At 46.2% G+C, this 20929-nt stretch overlaps 1 protein-coding gene across 3 annotated transcripts in view; it reads left to right on the plus strand.

The window, feature by feature from the left end:
- The first annotated feature begins 1765 nt into the window (after nucleotides 1-1765).
- KCTD17 (potassium channel tetramerization domain containing 17) overlaps nucleotides 1766-20929 on the plus strand; it is a 34496-nt gene continuing 15332 nt past the window's right edge. The window contains exons 1-6 of one of the 3 annotated variants that reach the window (XM_084809741.1): nucleotides 1766-2011; nucleotides 5725-5833; nucleotides 12331-12422; nucleotides 13892-13987; nucleotides 16444-16569; nucleotides 18148-18336. In XM_084809741.1, the coding sequence (XP_084665867.1) occupies nucleotides 1805-2011; nucleotides 5725-5833; nucleotides 12331-12422; nucleotides 13892-13987; nucleotides 16444-16569; nucleotides 18148-18282 (765 nt within the window). In that variant the 5' untranslated portion in view covers nucleotides 1766-1804 and the 3' untranslated portion in view covers nucleotides 18283-18336. Of the gene's footprint in view, nucleotides 2012-5724; nucleotides 5834-12330; nucleotides 12423-13891; nucleotides 13988-16443; nucleotides 16570-18147; nucleotides 20903-20929 lie in introns of all 3 variants that reach the window. The other 2 variants (XM_084809740.1, XM_084809739.1) reach the window with 2 other exon arrangements.

The raw sequence follows: 20929 nt of genomic DNA on the forward strand, positions 1-20929 counted from the left end.
GCTTGTTTTAACCTGGGGCTGAAAAGAACAATGTGGGTGCCAGGTGGGCCTCGTCAGGGAGATCGTTCCATAATTGGGGGCACCACTGAGAAGGCCTTTTCTCCCTTGTTGCCATGTACTTGTTGTCCAAGTAATCTTTGAAGCACAGGAGTAACCAGAAGCCAGTTTACGTAAGAGCTTTGGGAAATCGTATGTACAAAGAGGAAGAATGACTCTGGATCATCTTACGGCAATTGCAAAACATGCCAGCAGGATCAGGCAGTGCAGGCAGCCTAGGGGGCTGCAAAGCAACAGAGAGGTGTATAATAGAAAATCCCCCCCCCCACACACGCATACACAGTGCCTTTGAATGACACTAGGTATGGGGCATTGTGAAAGATGCAAAATGGTGACCAGACACATTTGCTGCTGTTGCCCTTTGCAGGGGCAGCACAAAAAGCAAAAACCCTGAGGAAAAAAGAAAGAAGACAGGCTACAGCCAGTGCTAATGATGAACTTCACCTCCGAGAAACTGTTTGAGAATTTCTCCTTTCCCTGGAGAATTCGGTGACAAATAGGATGGAGAATTTTGTGAGGCCGTTTGCACACAGCACACTTCCCACAGTATAATGGGACTTACTCCCCAAGTAAATGTATATAAGATTGCAGCCTTAAAGTATATTTCATCAAGAGAGAGAAAAGTAGAACAAAAGTTTTAATTTTAAACGTTTTGTTTTTCAAAGTTTACCAGTGGCCAACCAGATGCTTATGGGAAGCCCACAAGCAGGACATAAAGGCGATAGCCCTCCCCTGTTGTTCCCCATCGTACTGTCTCTGATACTGGCGGTAGTATATAGCCATCGGACTACTAGACATTGATAGCCTTATCCTCCATGAATTTATCTAATCCCCTTTAAAAGCCATCCAGGTTGGTGGCCATCACAGTATATTGTGGTACTGAATTGCATAGTTCAACTATGTGTTCTATGAAGAAGTACTTTCTTTTTGTCTATCTTGAATCTCCCACCATTCATCTTCATTGGATGACCATGAGTGTTAGTATTATGAGAAAGGGAGAAGTCCTATCCACTTCCCCCAAACCATGCATAATTTTCTACACCTCTATCATGTTCCCCCTTAGTCGCCTTTTTTTCTAAACCAAAAACTCTCAGGCATTGTAACCAGTGCTTATGGGAAGCCCACACGCAGGGCATGAAGGCAATAGCCACTGTTGTTCCCCAGCGTACTGCCTCTGATACTGGAGGTAGCATGTAGCCATTGATAACCTTCTCCTCAAGGAACTTGTCTAACTCCCCTTTTAACACAATCAAAATCGGTGGCCATCACAACGTCTTGTGGTAATTGACAGCCTTCTCCTCCTCCATGAATTTGTCCAATCCCCCTTTACAGCCATCCAAAGTGGTGGCCATCACTACATCTTGTAAGGCTCCCAGAAGATCCCTATTTGTGGGATTGGATCCAGCACCTTGCACAGCTCCTTTAGCGTTCTGACTGAAACCCAGAGCGGACCTACAGCCCCACTGACATCGGTGCCCCCAGCCTCCACTGGAGTACTAAATGTAGCTCTAACTAGCGCAGCTTGCGCTTGTCAGCCCTAAGAGCAGCATGGATGCATGTCTCTTTCAAAGGACCCCTTGATGAAAACAAGACAAAAACACACCAAACCCCGCATCTTCTAAACTCGGAAGGCGGCCACGCCCTGCGAAAACTACAAGTCCCAGAATCCTCCGGGGCCCCCAGCACCTGCCATTTGCGTCCCGCCTGCTTTTGTGAAAGTAGGAGGAACGCGCAGACAGCGAGGGAGATGAGGATGGACCGAGGGGAGGCAGCGCAGAGGGCTTCCTACGCGTGGGAGAGCCCCCAGCCGCCGGCGCCCCCTAGCAGCCGGGGCAAATGGGTGAGGCTGAACGTCGGCGGCACGATCTTCTTAACCACCCGGCAAACCTTGTGCCGCGAGCAGAAATCTTTCCTCTGCCGCCTGTGCCAGGGAGAGGAGCTGCAGTCGGATCGGGTAAGGAAGCGGCGTTGTTTTGCGCCAGCGGGTGCGCGCCACGCTGCGCCCCTGAAGCTCGGCTGCGTGGCCAGCGTCTCGCGGCAGGGAGAGGCGGGCAGAGGGCTCGCTCCGTGTGGGCGTTGGGGTGCTGCTGCTACTCCGGAGGAACCGTGGCTGGGCGCCAGCCAGGTCTCCCTCGGTTTCCCTCGCCGGAGCGGTCAAGCCCTGCTCAGGAGAAGGAGTCGTTTTATGCAAAGTCACGCGCGGCTGCTTTGCTGGCAAAAGTGTTCCCGGGCCGCGCGGCGCTTAGTTTCGCGATAAACGATCCTTTTGTCTTTCAAGGGACTGGCCGTTTCAGCCATACGCTTAAGGGCACAATCCTATGCATGTTTACGCAGGAAGAGGTCCTACAACTCCCAGCATTCCCCAGCCAGCCTTACTGGCTGGGGAATGCTGGGAGTTGTAGGACTTCTGTCTAAACTCGCATAGGATTGCACCCTCAAGGCACAATCCTATGCAGGTTTGGACAGGAAAACGTCCTACAACTCTCAGCATTCCCCGGCCAGCATACCTGGCTGGGGAATGCTGGGAATTGCAGGGCTTTTTCCTGCCTAAACCTGCATAGGATTGCGCCCTAAGCCTCTTAAAGAAGGGGGCTAATCCTATGGAAGTGGCCACATCCAGGAAGGAATCAAATTGGGAGCACACGGAGTTTGAAAAAGAAATAAATATGTTGGGGTTGGATCCAGACTTCAGCCATTCTTAGAGCAGACCCAGTGAAATCAATGGAACAGAGGTTAACCTCATTGATTTCAGTGTGTCTAGGCTACGTCAGACTAAAGTCTGGATTCAACCCATTGCACATGTTATTGGAAAGTCTTCACCCCTGGGGCATCTGTGGCATTGCCTCCACTTTGTGCGCAACTGTTACAGTGCGATGATAAATTCCCTGGGGTAGCTGATTTGTTGTTTGGCACTCCTTATCTTGGAAGTACACAACTTCCTGATAAAAACTGATAGGCAAAGACTCTCACAAATGTTATTGTTGCCTGTTGTCTTGCCCACCAATGTTGCTTGCATGTTAAGAGCCCCACCGGCTACAGTTTTAAGGCAGTGGAGGCTGGTGGCTTGGATTTTGGTGGGCCCATGAATCCATTCTGGGTTTCAGTCAGAGCCACTCAGCACTCTAAAGGAGCTATCCAAGGTTCTGAATCCTATCCCCAAAATGTGTTCTGCGCCTTTGATAGCTCAGAGTTCTGGCTAGTTCTGACTGAAACCCAGAATGGATTCACAGCCCCACTGAAATCGGAGCCACCAGTCTCCGCTATTTTAAATAGCAGTCTCCTCATCTCCAAGGTACACCTGAGTCTAATATGGAGCAGTGTTGGAAGTTCAAGAGTTTATCTTGGTACTTGGTGCTCTTATGGGTCCATACCTTAGGTCAGGTGTAGGCAACCTAGTTCCCTCCAGATCCACCAATCTGGATGGCTTTAAAAGGGGGTTGGACAGATTCCTGGAGGAAAAGGCTATCAATGGCTACTAGTCTTGATGGCTATGTGCTACCTCCAGTACCAGAGGCAGTGAGCCTATTTACACCAGTTTCGGTGGAACATGGGCAGGAGGGTGCTGTTGCGCTCATTCTGTGCTTGTGGGTTCCTGGTTGGCTACTGTGTGAACAGAATGCTGGACTAGATGGACCCTTGGTCTGATCCAGCATGGCTCTTATGTTCTTATGATTTGGACTATAACTCCCATAAGCTTGGCCAGTATGGCTAATCGTCAAGGATTATGAGAGTTAGTAGTCCAAAACATCTGGAAGGCACCAAGATGCCTACCCCTGCATTAAGAACTTACAGCACAGTCTTATGGATGTCTGCTCAGGAGCATTTCCTGAGAATTTAATGTGACCAAGTAAATGTATATAAGATTGCAGCCTTAAAGTATATTTAATCATCGAGAGAGAAAATTAAAACAAAAGTTTTAATTTTAAAGTTTCTGTTTTCAAAGTTTACAAATGGCCAACCAGATGTTTATGGGAAGCCCACAAGCAGGACATGAAGTCAATAGCCCTCTCCTGCTTGATAGCTTTCTTCGTCATGAATTTAACTAATCCCCCTTAAAAACCATCCAAGTTGGTGGTCATCACCACATCTTGTAGTGAATTACATAGGTCAGCTAGGTGTTCTATGAAGAAGTATTTTCTTTTTGTCTGTCTTGAATCTCCCACCATTCATCTTCATTGGATGACCATGAGTGTTAGTATTATGAGAAAGGGAGAAGTCCTATCCACTTCCCCCAAACCATACATAATTTTCTACACCTCCCTGTGTTCCCTCTTACCTTTTTTCCTAAACTGAAAAGTCTCAGGAGTTGTTGCTTTTCCTCATAGGGGACCTGCTCCAGCCCCGTGATCATTTTGGTTGCCCTCTTTTCCACCTCTACAGTGTATTTTTTGAGAACACAGCAACCATCTGTACACGATGTTCCAAGTGTGGTTGCACCATAGATTTGTATAATGGCATTACGATATTGGCAGTTTTATTTTCGATCTCTTTCCTAATAAGACCTAGTATGGAATTCACCTCTTCCACAGCAGCTGCACGCTGGGTTGACATATTCATCAAGTGATCCTCCACTACCCTGAGATCCCTTTCCTGGTCAGTCACTGCCAGCTCAGACTCTATCAGTATATATGTGAAGTCAGGATTTTTTGCTCCAATGTACATCACTTTACACTTGCTTACATTGAATTGCATTTGCCATTTTAATGCCCGCTTCCCCAGTTTGGAGAAGTACTTTGGAGCTCTTTGCTCCAAAGAGCTCTTTTGCTCCAAAGAGCTCCGAAGTACTTTTTTGTTCTAACCACCCTAAATAATTTAGTCTCATCAGCAAACTTGGCCACCTTGCTGCTTAACCCTAAGTCCAGATAATTTATGCACAAGTTAAAAAGCGCTGGTCACAATATAGATTGTTGGAGAATCCCACACTTTTCATCTCTTTATTGTGGGAACTGGCATTTATTCCTACATCCCTGTTTCCTGTTCTTTAACCAGTTACTGATTCATTAGAGGTCTCCTTTTCTCTGATAATGTTTTGGTGCCTTTGGTGTGAGATTTTGTCAAAAGCCTTTTGGAAGTCCAAGTATACAGTGGACTGGTTTGCACATAATACTAGCCATGGTTTATTTAAGTCATGCTTTGTTGCCCTACCCAGAGATTGTCTGACAGACAACTGAACACACCATGTTTGTTTTCTTAATCCCTGGGTTGTTTCTTTCCCTCCTCCTTTGCCAGCTCCCTCCCTGTGTCCCAAATGCCTTGGTGGTGCTGTCGTACTGGCATGAAGAGCAGCTGGGTTTTTTGACCACTCTTGCCTGCTGCCTTTGTAGTTGGTGAAACAACCCATGAGTAATCTACAGTTCTGAGCTCACACATAATGGCAACCCATGGTTTAAACAACCCAGAGTTCACAACCCAGCAACAAACCATGACTTCTCTTTCTGGGTTGTTCATGGTTAGCAAACCATGGTTTGTTAGTATGGCCGCATTCACACATCATGACAACCCAGAATTCAACAACCCAAAGCATGGGTTCGTGTTCGGCGCGAACCAGGCCAATGTCTACTGGATCATCCCAATCCACATGCTTGTTGACACTCTCAAAGAACTCTAAAAAGTTAGTGAGGTAGGACTTACTCTGTTTGTTCTTTGCTTTTTGTTTTGTTTTGTTAGGATGAGACCGGCGCATACCTCATTGATCGGGATCCAACTTATTTTGGACCCATTTTGAATTTCCTCCGACATGGGAAGCTGGTACTGGATAAAGATATGGCTGAGGAAGGTAAGCCTTCAGATCTGGAAATTATAACACCCAGGTTGGGATTGCTTGCTGTTGCCTGAAGTGGGCGGTGGAATGAATGGAGTGCCTGGAGGTATGAGTCGAGCTGACTCCAAGAACTGGATGAACTAGCCCACCCTTTCCCAATGTGATTTACCTCATCAGTGTTGGAGTACAACTCCCATCATCCCCAGCCAGCATGATGGCCATTGTATTCCAACACATCTGGAGGGCACCAAGTTGAGGAAGGCTGCTGGTATCCTGCAAAATGAGAAATAACAGTCCCAAAAGAAAGATTATCTTGTGGCTCTGCTAACATCCACGGTAGATACAGTGGTACAGCTGGTTCTTGCTGTGGTACTTCAGATCCTCTCCTATCTTTTTTAAGTGCCTGCTTCATTGATGTGTGTGCAGGGAATGTCAACATTTATCGTAGTTCTGTTTATGGAGTGAAAGGGATAGAGTGAATATATTATCCTGTGACAATATACGTTGATCCCTGAGAATGCACTTGTACTTGTCTTAAATGTTTAAAGTTTTGCCCTGTTAGTAAGAAGTGAGGGAAGCTGTGTCCTTCTTTTCAAAATGCCATGGCCCTGAAAAATAGAAAGGGGTATGCCTTATTCCAAAGTGCTCATAGTTCAAAAGAATGCACACTATACAGTTGGCATATCTTATCTATTTTTTGACACTGATCCAGCTAATCTACAGTCTACAGAGAGCTTCGGCTATGGGGCGGTATAGAAATGCAATATGTATGTATGTATGTATACTTACCAATTCCCCTTCTTCATAGGGAGTGGGGATGAGAAAGTCAAGAGTGAGTTGTCTTGTGAAATGCTCTGCTTTATAATTTTCTGCATTGCAGAAGAGGGGAAGAACTGTTTGCTGTGAGCAGAAAGTTACCACTGGTTTAGGGCTTACCCTGCCCGAGTGACCTCATATCCTGACATCTTTCCCTATTCCCCATCTGTATCTGGGAGCGGGCATGCTGTGCATGGGAGGGAAAGGAAAATAATAGTAAGGTCATTTTAATGATGACAACAATAACCATCTGTGGCGATGCAGGGAGGCCTGTTTCTTCATTTCCCTCTGTGGGTTTCCAGCTGTTATCAGCCATAGTTGCTTATTCATCTAGATTTGCTGAGAAAGGAAAAGGGGACGTTGCAAGAGGGAAAGTTCCAAATAAGATGGCAGGTCCGAATGGCTTCTGGGTAATAACAGAATGTTGGTTCCTGGGCATTGTTCAAATTCCTCTGTGGGTTCATTAAGTGCCAAACCCATTGCCGGCTAGCAAAAGTCACGTGTGCCTCTGGGGAGGAGACGGATGCAAATAATGTCAGGCTAACAAGAGGGAAGGCAAATTTTTATTTGCCCATGTTGCAGGAAGCAGCATCTTGTACTGACATCCTGAAGGCTATGGCTGGACAGCAATCAGAGCAGGAGCCACAGTGGTGTTGCTGCTGCAGCAATTTTTTAAATGAAGTTTATGCCAAAGTGGGTACAGCTCTTTTAGAGGCAGAGTGAGAGCATTGATTTTCAGCTCCTCTTGCTGGGAAGGAGTAACTTAAGGGATCAAAGATGAGCCTCCAAGGAATCAGTGTCTATGATCTTTGACAAAAGTTCTAGTCCCAAGGTTACCTGAAGGTCATCTCAGTCCATCCCCTTCCACAGAGACTTCATTCACCACACTCAAAGCATTCCTAATGAATAAGTCCATATTGTAAAATAACGTAGCCCGGGAGCATCCAGATTGTAGTGTGCCATATGCTTGAGAGTAGAGCAGGGGTGGGCAGAAAGTAGATCAGGGCCTATTGGTCTATGCAAGAGATGTCTGACTCCCAATTGCTGAGCAGTAGGAAGAACAAAATGGCCTTTCCTACCTAAATTGGGGCCACTGAAATGAAGAAAGCTTGGGGTAATTGGAGGTGGGCTTTTGTGTGAAAGGACTGTGAGTTCAGTTCTGTACTGAAACCAAAGACCTAGGCTCAGAGGCACCCTGTTCTTCTAAATGTATGTCTTTTGCACCTGGCTCTAGCTGATGGACATTGGGGGTTCTAGTAAAAACCAAAATAGATCCAACAAGCCTGAATTGTGTCTGCTCCTGGACTAGAGCTACACAATGGAGGTGTCTGAAGAATAAGCTTAACAAGAAAACATCAGCATGAGATAAGTAACTCAACTGTACCATCAATGCTACAAGGAAATACATCCTCATACCATCTATCGAAGTCACTAGCTTATCATTCTGGATAGGGAAGACTCCTTCATGTCCCCAAAACATGGTGATGAGTTAGTTCTTTATCCAGTTCGTGAAGACTCCTTCATGTCTCCTTTGTAAAGACTCCTTTATGTCCCCAAACATGGTGATGAGTTAATTCCTGAGTTTTATTGCACCTGACCAGTCCATATCTCCCATCTTTCCCATATCTCCCATTTATCCCATATCCCATTTTTCTTCTTATGTGTTAGAAAATGTTTTGGGATGTGAGAAATACTCTTCTTTATTCCAGTAGGACTTTGTTGGAGCATCAGATAGCTTCATAATTTGAGAGTTTTCTGTCTTTCAAAATGTATGACTTGTCTTACTGTTCACAGTGGTTCTGGGGAGACAATTCCAACATTCTGCACAGCTCTTAGAACAATTTTCTCCTTGTTGGCATAGTAGTCTGTTTATATTATGCAACTAGCAGGTTGGAGAATACCTGCTGATCCTTTAAGAGTGCTGCTAATTTTAAATTATCTTAAAGGTTGTATAGAAAATAGCAGTACAGAAGTGGTGTTTAATTTATTTCCTGCCACAAAATTCTCTAAGGGCGCAATCCTATGGGGATAAGCGTCCGCCTCCGAACTTGGAGTCGACCGCCTATCCAATGCAGGGCAGGGGAAGCACAGAGGGGATCGTTCCCTCTGCGCTTCCCCTGCCCTGTATTTGTGGTTGGACATCCGATTTTGGCTGTCTAGCTGTGGGAACGTGAAGCAGGGGAGGAGGCTGCTGGACAACACATAGGATGTTGTACTGGCATTTCCACCTTCCCCGCTCCGGAATGCCCTGTTGTGGCTGCTCAGCGCTCCTCTTCCGAGCATGGAGTGCGAGGCCATTCCGTGCTGCCTGGAAGGCAGCATGAGACGGGTGGAATGTCGGTTCTCTGGGAACTGGCCTCAGACCATGGGCTCCGAGGTCGGTTCCTGGAAAACCACATATCCTCTCGCCATCTAGCTGCTGACTAGCAGCCATAGGATTGCTCCCTAAACCTTCTTATTGGGGTGGAAGATGGGATCTCCTCTCCTTAATCAGACTGTCCCCCCCCCCCCCCCGAATTTGGTATGTAGCTATTATGACAAAATTAACCTATTCATGCAAGGGGAAGTCAGATGCTTGAGATTTTATTGAAAGATGCGTGGTATTTGTCCATTTTGGAATGATAAATTTCAAGATAGTATCCATCCTTATTCTCTTCCATTTATCTAAAATAGATCCTGTTTATTGTAATACTACAGAATAATGTTATACGTGATGTGGAAGAATTAAAAATTTATTGATTATATGTCTAGGGCTGGGGTGCACAGGCTTTTCGGCCCCAAGGGCCACATGTAATGCTGGCTTAGGGGCCGCATGTGTGTGTCTGCATGCATACGCATGCAAACACACACGTGCACATGCATATGTGCACCGGCAATCCTGATACAGTTTGTTCTTTCCTTGCTGGTAGCGGTGGCAGGAAAAGAATTATCTCTGTCAGCTTCGGTGGGGTGGGTGTTTAGCCCTCGGGTGGGGTGTGTGAAGTTATAGGCTTGGGCATCATGTGACCTCCCAGGCCATGGGTTGTGCACCCTTGGTCTAGAGAGATGGTTGATTTTATATTGGCATGGTCACCGGTTAACAGGAAGTCATTGTCTGTATATTCTTTAATGATGTCTGTATATGCTTTAATGATGTCTTTTCTTCTTTTTATATATGGGGGTTGGACTCGGTGGCCTTGTAGCCCCCTTCCAACCCTACTATTCTATGATTCTATGATATATATTTTAATTTTGCAATTACATTTTTAAAAAATGAAACAATTTTCTCCTCATTAACCTTAAATTTAATAATGGGACACTTGCGATCATCCCCTCCCCCCACCCACACACCTCAATTTAACCTAAGTGGATCATCTTAAACATGGCTACCTCTTCTCCCCCATCTCTGAATATATTCAGGACATAATATCTGCCTTCTGCATTATCTTTGGTATTTGGTTCTTTTGAGATTCATCCCCACATTCATTTATTTATTCACACAGCTCTTCTTTGCACTTAAGAGTGTGCAATAGATACAGGAAGCTTCCAAGATTACTTTGTGCAGTTGTATTAATACTTCCATATCTCTCTTTATTTCCCCCTCCTAATGATATATCTTAAAATTACATTTGCCTTTTCTCTCAGCAGCATCACATTGATGACTGCATAGGTTTTCTCTGAAAGTTGGACATAGTCATGGTTTATTCATAGATGACCAAGCCCTTGAAATATATATTTCTTTCCTTCTTGGCAGAGGAATCACCTGCATATGGGGGAGATGGTTATTTTTAAGCTCAAATGACTCTTGCATAGATTTGTCATCTAGTTTCTTCCCAGTTTTGTTTATTCAGTCCCTGAAACTATCTATTACAAAGGATCAAACAACACCTTACATTAATTACGTAGCTGAGGATAATCCCCCCCCCCTTTTAGAGTAGGTATGTGTGGCCTTGATTCAGATTGGGATCACTGCACAACAGGAGGAGAGGATTAAACCTCCCCCCTCCGCCATTTTTCCTGAAATTCTCCCGTGCACGTAGGGGTGTTTACAAAAAGAAAAAGAAATCTCCATTGGCATCAATCAAGGCTTTTTTCTTATTTTAACCTCCCTTCAGAGGGAGCGGGGATTTGGAGAAAAATTGTGTGTATATTGGGTGGGGGGAAGCTTTAATCCTCCCTTCCCAGCATGCAGTAGTCCTGATTCGAATGGGGGATGCATGCACTTACGCTAGAGTAAAAAATAAAATAAATAAATCCCCCACTAGACACTGTACAGTTAACATAGTGTGTAGCTTGACTGTAATTCAGACCACTGGTCAATCAGATTTAGTGTTATCTTCTTAATTAATTGTGACCCACCAAGCTGAACACTGCTCACTTCCTATGTATTGTGACAGGGCTTGAATTATTGGATGGGGAGGGAAGGTAGATGGCATGACTCCCACCCTCTACCCCCATCTTAGCTATATCATGCCTGTGCATCTCCACGCCTGTAAACTTTGAGTAGCTAAGGGGGCTGTCACAAATGCACATTTGAACATTGCTAGGTGGTTGATGACCCCATTCGTCTTTCCAGCCCCAAGAAAGCAGCAAAACAGGAGACTTGTATATCTGTTGGTTGGCTCTGTTTGATTTGTGGCTTGCAAGTCCTGCAGGCACGGTCTATTTTAACTGGGAGCAGGTTTCCTGAGTCTCAGATGCAGTATTTTTGGTCTTGGTTTATTTATGATTGCACGGCCAGCGCAGTCATAAATAAACCATGATTTCAGATGCGTGGTCACTGCGGTCAGTGTAGGGGAACTGCTGTTTTAATTCATGGATGATCGGTCTACCTATAGATACTGTGATAGCTATATTCAAGCTCTAGATACTGGGGAAAACCAAGTGGGTGAGAAGCTGTTGCTTGGGCTGTGCAGATGCATCCAGAGCTGGACTGGGTGGACCTCTGCTCGATCCAGCAGAGCTATCTCTTGCTTGTATGGAGTGCTTTGCTTGCGCTCCCATTTTGCACGTGCCGGTGTGCCATACAAACTCCTTAAAACGGCTGCACAAGTTCTTGGCCAGCGAAAAAGAAAGAAAAGGGTGTGAAATTTTGCAGTGTTAACTATTTTGCATGAGGTTGCTCATTGTGCTAGGTGTGGGCAGGAGCAGGGAGTTCTGTGGAGCACCGAAGCCCCATTCACTCCCTCACCTTTTGGAAATCTTATTTAGCCAGCGCTTTGGCTTTTGAGATTTCAGCAGCCATAGCCCACGTATGTAAAGAACTGCTTGAACAATCATAAGGTCTAGAGGCGTGTGTTTTCTATTTAAATGAAAAAGCTATGATTCCCAAGAAGCTGAATTCTGGCGCAGTACCATATTATGGTTGTGTGTGTAATTCATCCATGGAATTGAGGTATTCACCCAGCACTGAATAAGACCTAATGAGCTCACCTGCAATTATTCCCTACATGTGGGCTTAAGTTGTAGCCTTACCTCCCTATCCCCGGAGTTCTGCTTATAGCTGGTTACCTTTCAAAATCTGATCTATGTAACGCTTAAACTTTTACAGCATATAATTGTTACTTGAATTAACTCAAGTTCCAACATGTACAAGCCTCCTGGTTATAGAATGACTATGATAACGAAATATTTATGTTTTTACCAATACTAGCTTGACAATATGACAGCTCAGTGCTCATTTCTGTATCCCTTGAGCTCTCTGCCTTTATTTCAAGGTGTTTTGGAAGAAGCTGAATTCTACAACATTGGGTCTCTGATCAGACTAATCAAGGAGAGACTGGAGGAAAAGGACTACACTATAACACAGGTATGGTGGGATGTGGCTACAGAAAGGAGGGAAAGAAAAATAATGCTAGCAAGGGGATTTCATGTGTAAGACCAGCATTCCCAAACCTGACATGCTGCAGATATGTTGAACTATAGCTGCCATTATCCCCTGACAGCATGGCCAGGTGGGGGATAATGGGAGCTGTAGTTCAACACATCTGGATGGCTCCAGGTTGGGGAAAGCTGTGTACAACTGTTTAGAGGTTTTATTATATTAAGGTATATATTAATATTATTAAGAAAGAAAGAAAGAAAGAAAGAAAGAAAGAAAGAAAGGAATTCAGAGGCATGGTGCTTCCCTGAAATGACTGAAATTATTAAATTCCACATTGTGAGGACTGATGATCAGTACATCTGGGAGAAAGTAGGCCAGTCTTTTAGGACCTGATTGAATCCCTTATGGTTTAATTTCTGAGCTCTTGCGCGCCTGTATCTCGGGTTGTGGCTTTAATTGCAAAATAGAAAAGGATGAAAGAATAATTGTTGGGCGGAATACTCCTGAGAATCCACTGGGAATGCTTGGGAACAGAGAGAATATTGGGGGTGGGGAGAGGGAGTTCTGTGAGCACTCGATGAAACTGGAGCATCCACTGACCTTCGAAAGGGTTTTTTGTCATGTTGCTGTGAAAGGGACAAGAAGAAGCCACAGAAATATATGAAGCTGTCTTAAAGCAAGTCAGACTGTTTGTCCCAGTGTTTTCTGTTCTGTCTGGCAGTGGCTCTCGGGGTGAAGTCTTTCATTTCACTTGGCACTCTGCCCTTTTAACTGGAGATGCTGGGGATTAAACCTGTGACCTTCTGCATGTGAAGCAGGTGCGCCACTTCTGAGCTGTGGTCCCATCATTACTTTGAATGTCCCCCATCTGCTTAGTGCCTGTCCCTTGACATGAGGCCCTCCTGTGAGAGACATGGAGTTGGCATGTAAATTGTGAGGCAGGCCCCAAAAAATAGCAGCGGAGGCTGGTGGCTCCGACATCAGTTGGGTGGTGGATCTGTTCCGGGTTTCAGGAAGAACCTGTCAGAACTCTAAAGGAGGAATCCAAGGTGCAGAACATGATTTGCCGACTTTTCTCCCCCCTCCAAACAAGTTCTCAGAGTTCAGGGAACAGCCTGCAGCTCAGCTCGCAGTTGCAAAGTGAGTCGTGCACGCTGTGGAACGCCTTCAAGTCAAAAAAGAACCGGATTTCCCAGTGACGGACATCCCTACCCTTAACTAAAGGCTTCTAGCTTTCAAATAAATACAAATGCACACACATCCTGTGCTCTGACATGTAGTGATTGCCCCTGCCTTTGACTTGCTACAGCACGTGGAGAGTCCTCCCCAATACGGCCTGCCGTGGAGGGTGCGAAGCCATGCCAGCTGGCCCCGTTCTCTAATGGAGCGTCTGCCTAGGCTGAAGGGTCCACTCTGACATGGCGCCTGGTGGCTGTTTCTCCTGCTTCTTCTAGGTGCCTCCAAAGCATGTGTACCGAGTGCTGCAGTGTCAGGAGGAAGAGCTCACGCAAATGGTTTCCACCATGTCAGATGGATGGCGCTTTGAACAGGTATGCAGGAAAGGCTGGGTTACAGCACAGTCTTTCCCAACCTAGGATGCCTGGGTGCTGTTGGACTACAACTCTCATTGGACTACAGCTCCCTCCTTCATGAGCCCCTGCCAGAGGAAGTGAGGTGGGTGACTACTAGGAGGAGGGCCTTTTCTGCTGTGGCACCCTGGCTGTGGAATGAGCTCCCTAGTGAGGTTCGCCTGGCACCGACATTGTATTCCTTCCGGTGCCAGGTGAAGACCTTTTCATTTTCCCAGGCATTTTAACATTTTAGCTTTCTAGACTTTTAGCTTTGCTGTTTTAAATCTGTTTTTTAAATCTCTGCATTGCTGCTAGGTTTTACTCTGGTTTTACTCTGGTTGTATTGTTATAGTGTGGTTTTAATGTTTTTATATTTTATATTGTTTTACTGTGTGCTTTTTGGTTTTGATGTTTGTGAACCGCCCAGAGAGCTTCGGCTATTGGGCAGTATAGAAATGAAATAAATAAATAAACAAATAAAGGATGATGGAGGACCACAGTTCCCATTATTCCCAGCTAGCATGGCCCATAATGGGAGTTGTAGTCGAATAGCACTCAGGGATCCTAAGTTGGGAAAGACTGTGCTAAAGGATCAGAAGACTCAGTCATACAAAAAATAACTGTAAGCATAGCTTCTGGGCAGGGAGGATGACTGCCCAGCCAGCAGGTTGCATGATGGTGCATGGTCCTCTGAGGTTGAGAACAAGGAGCTGTGGTCGCTTCAAACATGTCACAGGTTGAATCGCCTGGAGCTACATGTATAGCTCATCTCTTTAGTACCACACACACGCACACACACGCACGCACACACACAACGCACACACACACATATAGCTGCAAACCTGTGCTCACTTACCTGGGAATAAGTCCCATTGAACTCAGTGGGGCTTCCTTCTTGAGTAGACATGTATGGGATTGTAAGGTAAGACACTTCTGATGTCATCCTGTGCATGTTTACCCAGAGGGAAGTCCCTCTGCTTTCAGTGGGATTTGCTGTCTGATAAGAGTGCATAGGATTGCAGCCATAAATTGTTAATGGGGCTTTCTTTAGGTCTGAAAGATGTGTGCACTTATGTTGGCAATATTCCTAAATCTTAGCCAAACAGGCATGGACTGGAGGAGTATTTAGCATTTGGTTTTTAACCTCTGTGCTGCCTTTCCAAAACAATATGCTGAAGGTGGCTTATGGTGCATTATAGCTTCCATTTTGTACAGCTTTGTGACAATGGGGAAGAAAGCAGGTGCATTGGGGAAGCTCCTTTAGGGACAGGCAAACTGGTGCCCTCCAGATGTTTTGGACTGTGACATCCATCGGCCATGCTGGCTGGGGCTGATGGGAGTTGTAGTCCAACACATCTGGAAGGCACTAGGTAGCCTGCCCCTAAACTCATTCCTGTGGCAGCTGCCTCTATAAGCCAGAGTTCATTTGCTTTTACATGAGGTGGCTTGCCCTGCAGATTTTCCTCTGCCTTACTGTAGCTCTACATTAAAAATGGTTTCAGTCCTGCATGGTGAGCCACTATTCCTGATTGGCTTGGGGTGTATAGGGCCACCACTAGAGATGGGGGAGAATTTCGCTGAGTTCACATTTCGATAGGAGCATGCCAGAGTCACACCTGCCAAATACCTATGCAAACCAGAACACAGTCATCCTTCAGTGTTTGCACTTCTCAGGATTTTGCAATATGGAACATAAGAACATAGGAAGCTGCCTTCTACTGACTCAGACCATTGGTCCATCCAGCCCAGTACTGCCGACACTGACTGGCGCAGACGCTCGAGGGTTTCAGGCAGGATTCTTTCCTCACCTTACCTGAGGAAGCCAGGGATCGAACCTGGGACCTTCTGCTTGCAAAGCGTGTGCTCTGTCGCGCTCAGCTATGGCCCCTCCCAATATGATTCTACAAATACAAAAATGTGTGTGTTAGGAAAAAGTCTGCACAAAAATATGTACATTAGTTGAAAAAGTACTAAAAAATCATTGGATAAGGGGGAGCCGCTTGCAAAAAATGTGTGTATTAACCTAAATTGCATACCAAAAATGGTTTATCAGGACAAATGCCAACGAAATTGCAAACAAGTTTTCATGTGGATTTTAAAAACAAAAATAAAGTACAAACTGATGCAGAAATGAGACGAAACACACTGAGGACTGGGAAAATGCAAAGCGGTGAAAAAACAACATTGACAGATTCATCCATTCCCATGGAAAACAAGGTATGGTGGATGTTTTTGCTTGCATTGCTCCATGTTCCCTAACCCTTACACATTTGCCATGCGCATTATCCCATCCCCCACATTTTAAGTCCAGACTTTAATAATAATATTATTATATACACAAAAGAAGCAATTGGAGTAAGGCAGGCAGAATAGGCAAGTGCATGTAGCCTTACATCCCTTGGAATAACGCGCGTTCTCTCCCTTATACTTCCCAGCTGGTGAATATTGGGTCATCCTATAATTATGGGAGTGAGGACCAGTCGGAGTTCCTGTGTGTGGTCTCAAAGGAGCTGTGCGGCTCACCCAGTGGCCTGTGTCCTGAGCCCATCCGGAAAATTAAGGTGAAGGCAGTGATTCAACAGCATGTATTTTGAGTGACCCATTTTCTCACTTCTTATCTTTTCAGATGTCAAATGGCAAATTGGTTCAAGGCACGCCGCTTTGCTTTGGGCTACACGGTCTAGTGTTTATAAACAGACTGGTGTTGGCCACTCAAAAGCTGGAGATGGATGTAAGATACCGAGAGCTCCTGGGTTAAGCCTGGGTTGGAGCTGCTCTGGATTTGGGTATGCCAGAAGACATGGGCAGATTTCTAACACTGCAGTCCTCACAGCATCGTGAGCTTGCCTTGAAACCTGAACTGTCAGACATCCTGATAACCTAAACATATTATTCCTCTACCTCTTTTGCCTTCTTCTCTTGCCCACCTACTGCCTCTTCTCTGACTGCGGAGAGCTCATGAGGCATCAGAGGAGGAGACATCAGTAAGACTCATCTGGGGTGGGATGGGGGCATTCACACGTCATTTGAGTCACTGGTGTGTCTTGAGAGGTCAGATTTGAAGGTGGTTTCGGAGTGTGTCTGAAGAATGTTCTCTTTTTATCTTATGTCTAGTCTTCAGCCTTGGAGATGGAATGCTGGGACAGATAGACCATTAGTCTGACCAACATGGGGGTTCTGCAGGCACTCTGACAAAGGAGTCTAGAGCCACCTGTCATTCCTTGATCTCTTCTCCACTTGCTCCATCTTGTGGTCCCAGTAGTGGGTACACAAATGCCCCAGGTGTTTCACAATTGTTATATCCTTGACTTGTGGTCTCTATTTTTTTTAATACTACTGGAGACAAAGAAGGAGATGTTGGGCCCCCTTCTTAAAGCAGGAGGGGGGGGGCAGAATGACCTCTTTTGGTACCCATTTCCTTTGGTAGCCATGAGAATGTACCAGATGGGGAAGACCAAAAGTTGATCAGAAAGTGAGCTTTTTCTAGGATAGGTCTACTTGGTGGTTTCTCATTCCATGTTCCAGAACAAGATCAATTTCCCAGAACAAGGTGAATTTCCCAGAAGGCTGAGGTTGTCAAATAATGAACACTAATAGTACTTAATATCCATATAGTGCTTCCGAGTGTCCAAAGCACTTAACGTGCATTATCTAGCCGCAGTGCTTACAACAGCCTTCCGCAACCTGGTGTCCTCCAGATGTGTTGGACTGTAACTCCCATCATTCCTAGCCAGCATGGCCATTGGTGGGAGCTGTAGTCCAACACATCTGGAAGACCCCAGGTTGAGGAAGGCTGTAAGAGAAGTCAATATTTTTATACACACACACACACACACACCCCTTGCAGACAGAGGCTGAGAAAGAGAGAATGGCTTGCCCTAAGGCCACCTGGTGAGTTCATAGGAGAGGCGAGATTTGAACTGGGGACTTCCTGATTCATAGTTCAGTCTAGGAGCCACTATCTCTAAACCCAGAACTGCCTTTCTTCCCAGAGCCAAATTCTCACTCCTTGTGAAGCACTTACAGATGAGCTAGAATCACCAAGAGCTAGTCTCACAAGTGTTTCTGCCCTTCCTTCCTTCCTTCCTTCCTTCCTTCCTTCCTTCCTTCCTTTTTTTGTACTGCATGCTGTGGTGCAGAGCACAGGTGACAATCCAGAGGAGGAAGAGCAGAAGGAGCAGCAGCAGCTGCTGCAGGAAGTGGAGCAGGTGCCAGAACCGGAACAAGAGGAGGCCGAAGCAGAGGAGGAGGAGAAAGGTGCAGCAAACCTCTGAGGAAAAGGATGCTGAAGATAAACCCCAGCCTCTCAAGCCTTCTGCTCCCTTCTGGTGAGAGCTGGTGGCAGGGAAGCTCCAAGGGAGGGGGCGTATGGGAATGCCTCAGCCGGGAGCAAGCAATACACAGCGGCCAAAGGCTCAGTGGGAGATGGGAGAATGGTTCTTTTTGGCAGCTGCTGCATTTAGGTGTAAACTGTTGTGTTTTTCTAAAATTCTGAATTTGTAGCAAGTTCATCTACCCAGAATTCTGCTGCTTCTCTCCTGATCTCTTCCTGCCTTTCACTTTGCTTCTGCTCTTTCAACTCTGTCCCTTTCTCAGTGATACCTATTACCTCACAGCCCAACTTCCTGTCAGTGCCAGTCTCCTCTTTCACTCCCTGGGCCAAGAATCGTGCAGTCTACCCTTGTCCAGGGGACAATCGAAACATGCTGGTAATCACACATAGTAGCTATGCCTGATAGTTTTCCTTACTCTTGTGTAAATGCATGGGCCCCTGATTTGGATCAGGCCCATAGCACGCTGGGAGGGGGGGTTAACCCCCCCCCCCCCGCACATGCACATGCGTGTTTTCTTCAGAATCTCTCCCCTGGAAGGGGTGAGTTTAAAAAAAGAAAAAAAAGTCTACATTTGGAATCAATGGAGGTTTTTTTTTCTTTTCTTAACCTCTGGGAAGGGGCAGTGGGTAGAATTTCAGGGGGAAATGGGTGGGGGGAAGGTTTAACCCCCCCTCACCCGGAGTGCCATGGTCCCAGTCTGAATTGGGGCTGCGAGTGCTTATGTAAGAGTCAGGAAAATTATCTCTCGTAGCTGCACTAAGAGTGGTTAGCCAAACGTTTAGTTTGGCCTTGGATTTCCCCTTCTTCTCCCCCCACTCCCTCTTTGCAAGTACAGCACCTCAGACTTATACAAGTGATTTCCAACACTCCCCTCCCTTGCTTTGAACTCTTGTGTAGGGGCAGTAGTCGTGTGGGGACCATCTTGTTTCTGAATTTGTCTTCCAGAGCAGCTCTCGCTGTTCTCGGGTAGGGAATCTTGGGACAGAAGGTGAAGAATATTGGAGGTGGGGGGCTGTGAAATGACATACAGTCCGTGGAAGTGCCTTGGATAGCTCCTTTGGAGTTCTGACTGGTCTGACTGAAACCCAGAGTGGACTCACTGCCCCACTGACATCGGCGCCACCAGCCTCCACTGATGAAGCTGCCTTCATCATGCCTGCCTGACATGCCTGACACATGAAGCTGCCTTCTAGCGCAGCTCTCCCTGCTCTTGATTGGCAGTGGCTCTTCAGGGCCTCAGCCAGGCATTTTCCCCAGCTCTATTCCTTGAGAGCATATTAACTGGAGAAGCCAGCGATGGAGTCTTCTTCATGCAAAGTGCTTCTCCCTTTTAGAAACTATGGCCCCTCCCTGAAGCTGGCAAATGGTGCTGCTTTGTGATTGGAAAGAGAAACCAGCATTCTGTACTGCAGCAGTTCATGTATCTCTGCTTGTGCTTAACTATGGAGGTTTGCAACCTGCTTAATATGCTTAATTCTGGCTGCAGGGCTTAAGAATGATTGCCAAGGGGAAGCAGCGTGGCCTGGGAAAATTGCGGGGCGGGGGAATCCAGACCCTAGAGCCATTGGCGAGGAAAGTCTGCAGAGTGCAGTAGATCTGTCCCTGACATACCCGGTTTATTTTGCTTCAGCCCCTCTTTGTCAATCTCCCAACTGGCAGTCCCAAGAGGCCAGCTTCCGTGGCAGAGTCCATGTGCTAGTAGCAATCCAATACAGAGTTAAGTGCTCTTAAACCATTGATTTCAACTGAAGGTCCAACGGGAGGGAGAATTTAGCAATCGTCGTCAGCCTTGATACAAGAGATCTCTTCCTGCAAGCGGCTACCCTATCCCCTGGGAAGGCGAGGTACGGTTGCCAGTACTTTCACTTGACTATGTCCTTGCCTGTCATTTTTTTCTGTGTACAAACACAAAATTTGTCTCATGGGAACAAAGATTGCAGGGTAGCTCCTCGCCCTTGGGAAGTGTACTGGCCTCTTCCTCAGAATTTGAAGTCTGGATCTAGGAGGGCTTGTTTGCTGTCATGAAGATTTGGGGACATCCATGAGGCTCTGCTTGCAAAGCCCTCCCGTGTCTCATCATCTGTAATAAGAGGCTAGAAGATTTAGGTCTAGGAAATGCAGGTCTTACCTTTCTCCTCCAATGCAGGAACTCCTTTGCTCTCAGCTGTGGCCTGAACAACATGTAGTCCCATAGTCCATGGGTGGGCAGAAGGTGTTCCAGATGTTTTGGACTTCAACTCCCAGAAGCCCCTGCTAGCATTGCCAATGATCAGGAATGCTGAGAGTTGAAGTCCAAACTATCTGGAGAACTAGTTTCCACCCAAACGTGCTGTAGGCTACTGGTGCTCCGTACTTGCATGATCTTTCCCTACTCTCTCTAGCTGTTCTTCCACTCACCACTCTTTGACCTGGTTCGCATGACACAGGAAGCCACCATGAGTTAATTCACCTGCAGGGGCTCCATGCTGTGTGCCGGCTGCCATTTTGCATATGCAAGTCATGGCAGGGGTGCACCATGCCTTGTCCTGTCATGCACACCTGGCAAGAGTGAGTTGTTGGCATGGTTAACAAACCACCCACAAACCAT

The sequence above is a fragment of the Heloderma suspectum genome, chromosome 7 (assembly GCF_057233095.1).
Source record: "Heloderma suspectum isolate Gila_16-S chromosome 7, 16-S_ref, whole genome shotgun sequence".
Taxonomy (NCBI): domain Eukaryota; kingdom Metazoa; phylum Chordata; class Lepidosauria; order Squamata; family Helodermatidae; genus Heloderma; species Heloderma suspectum.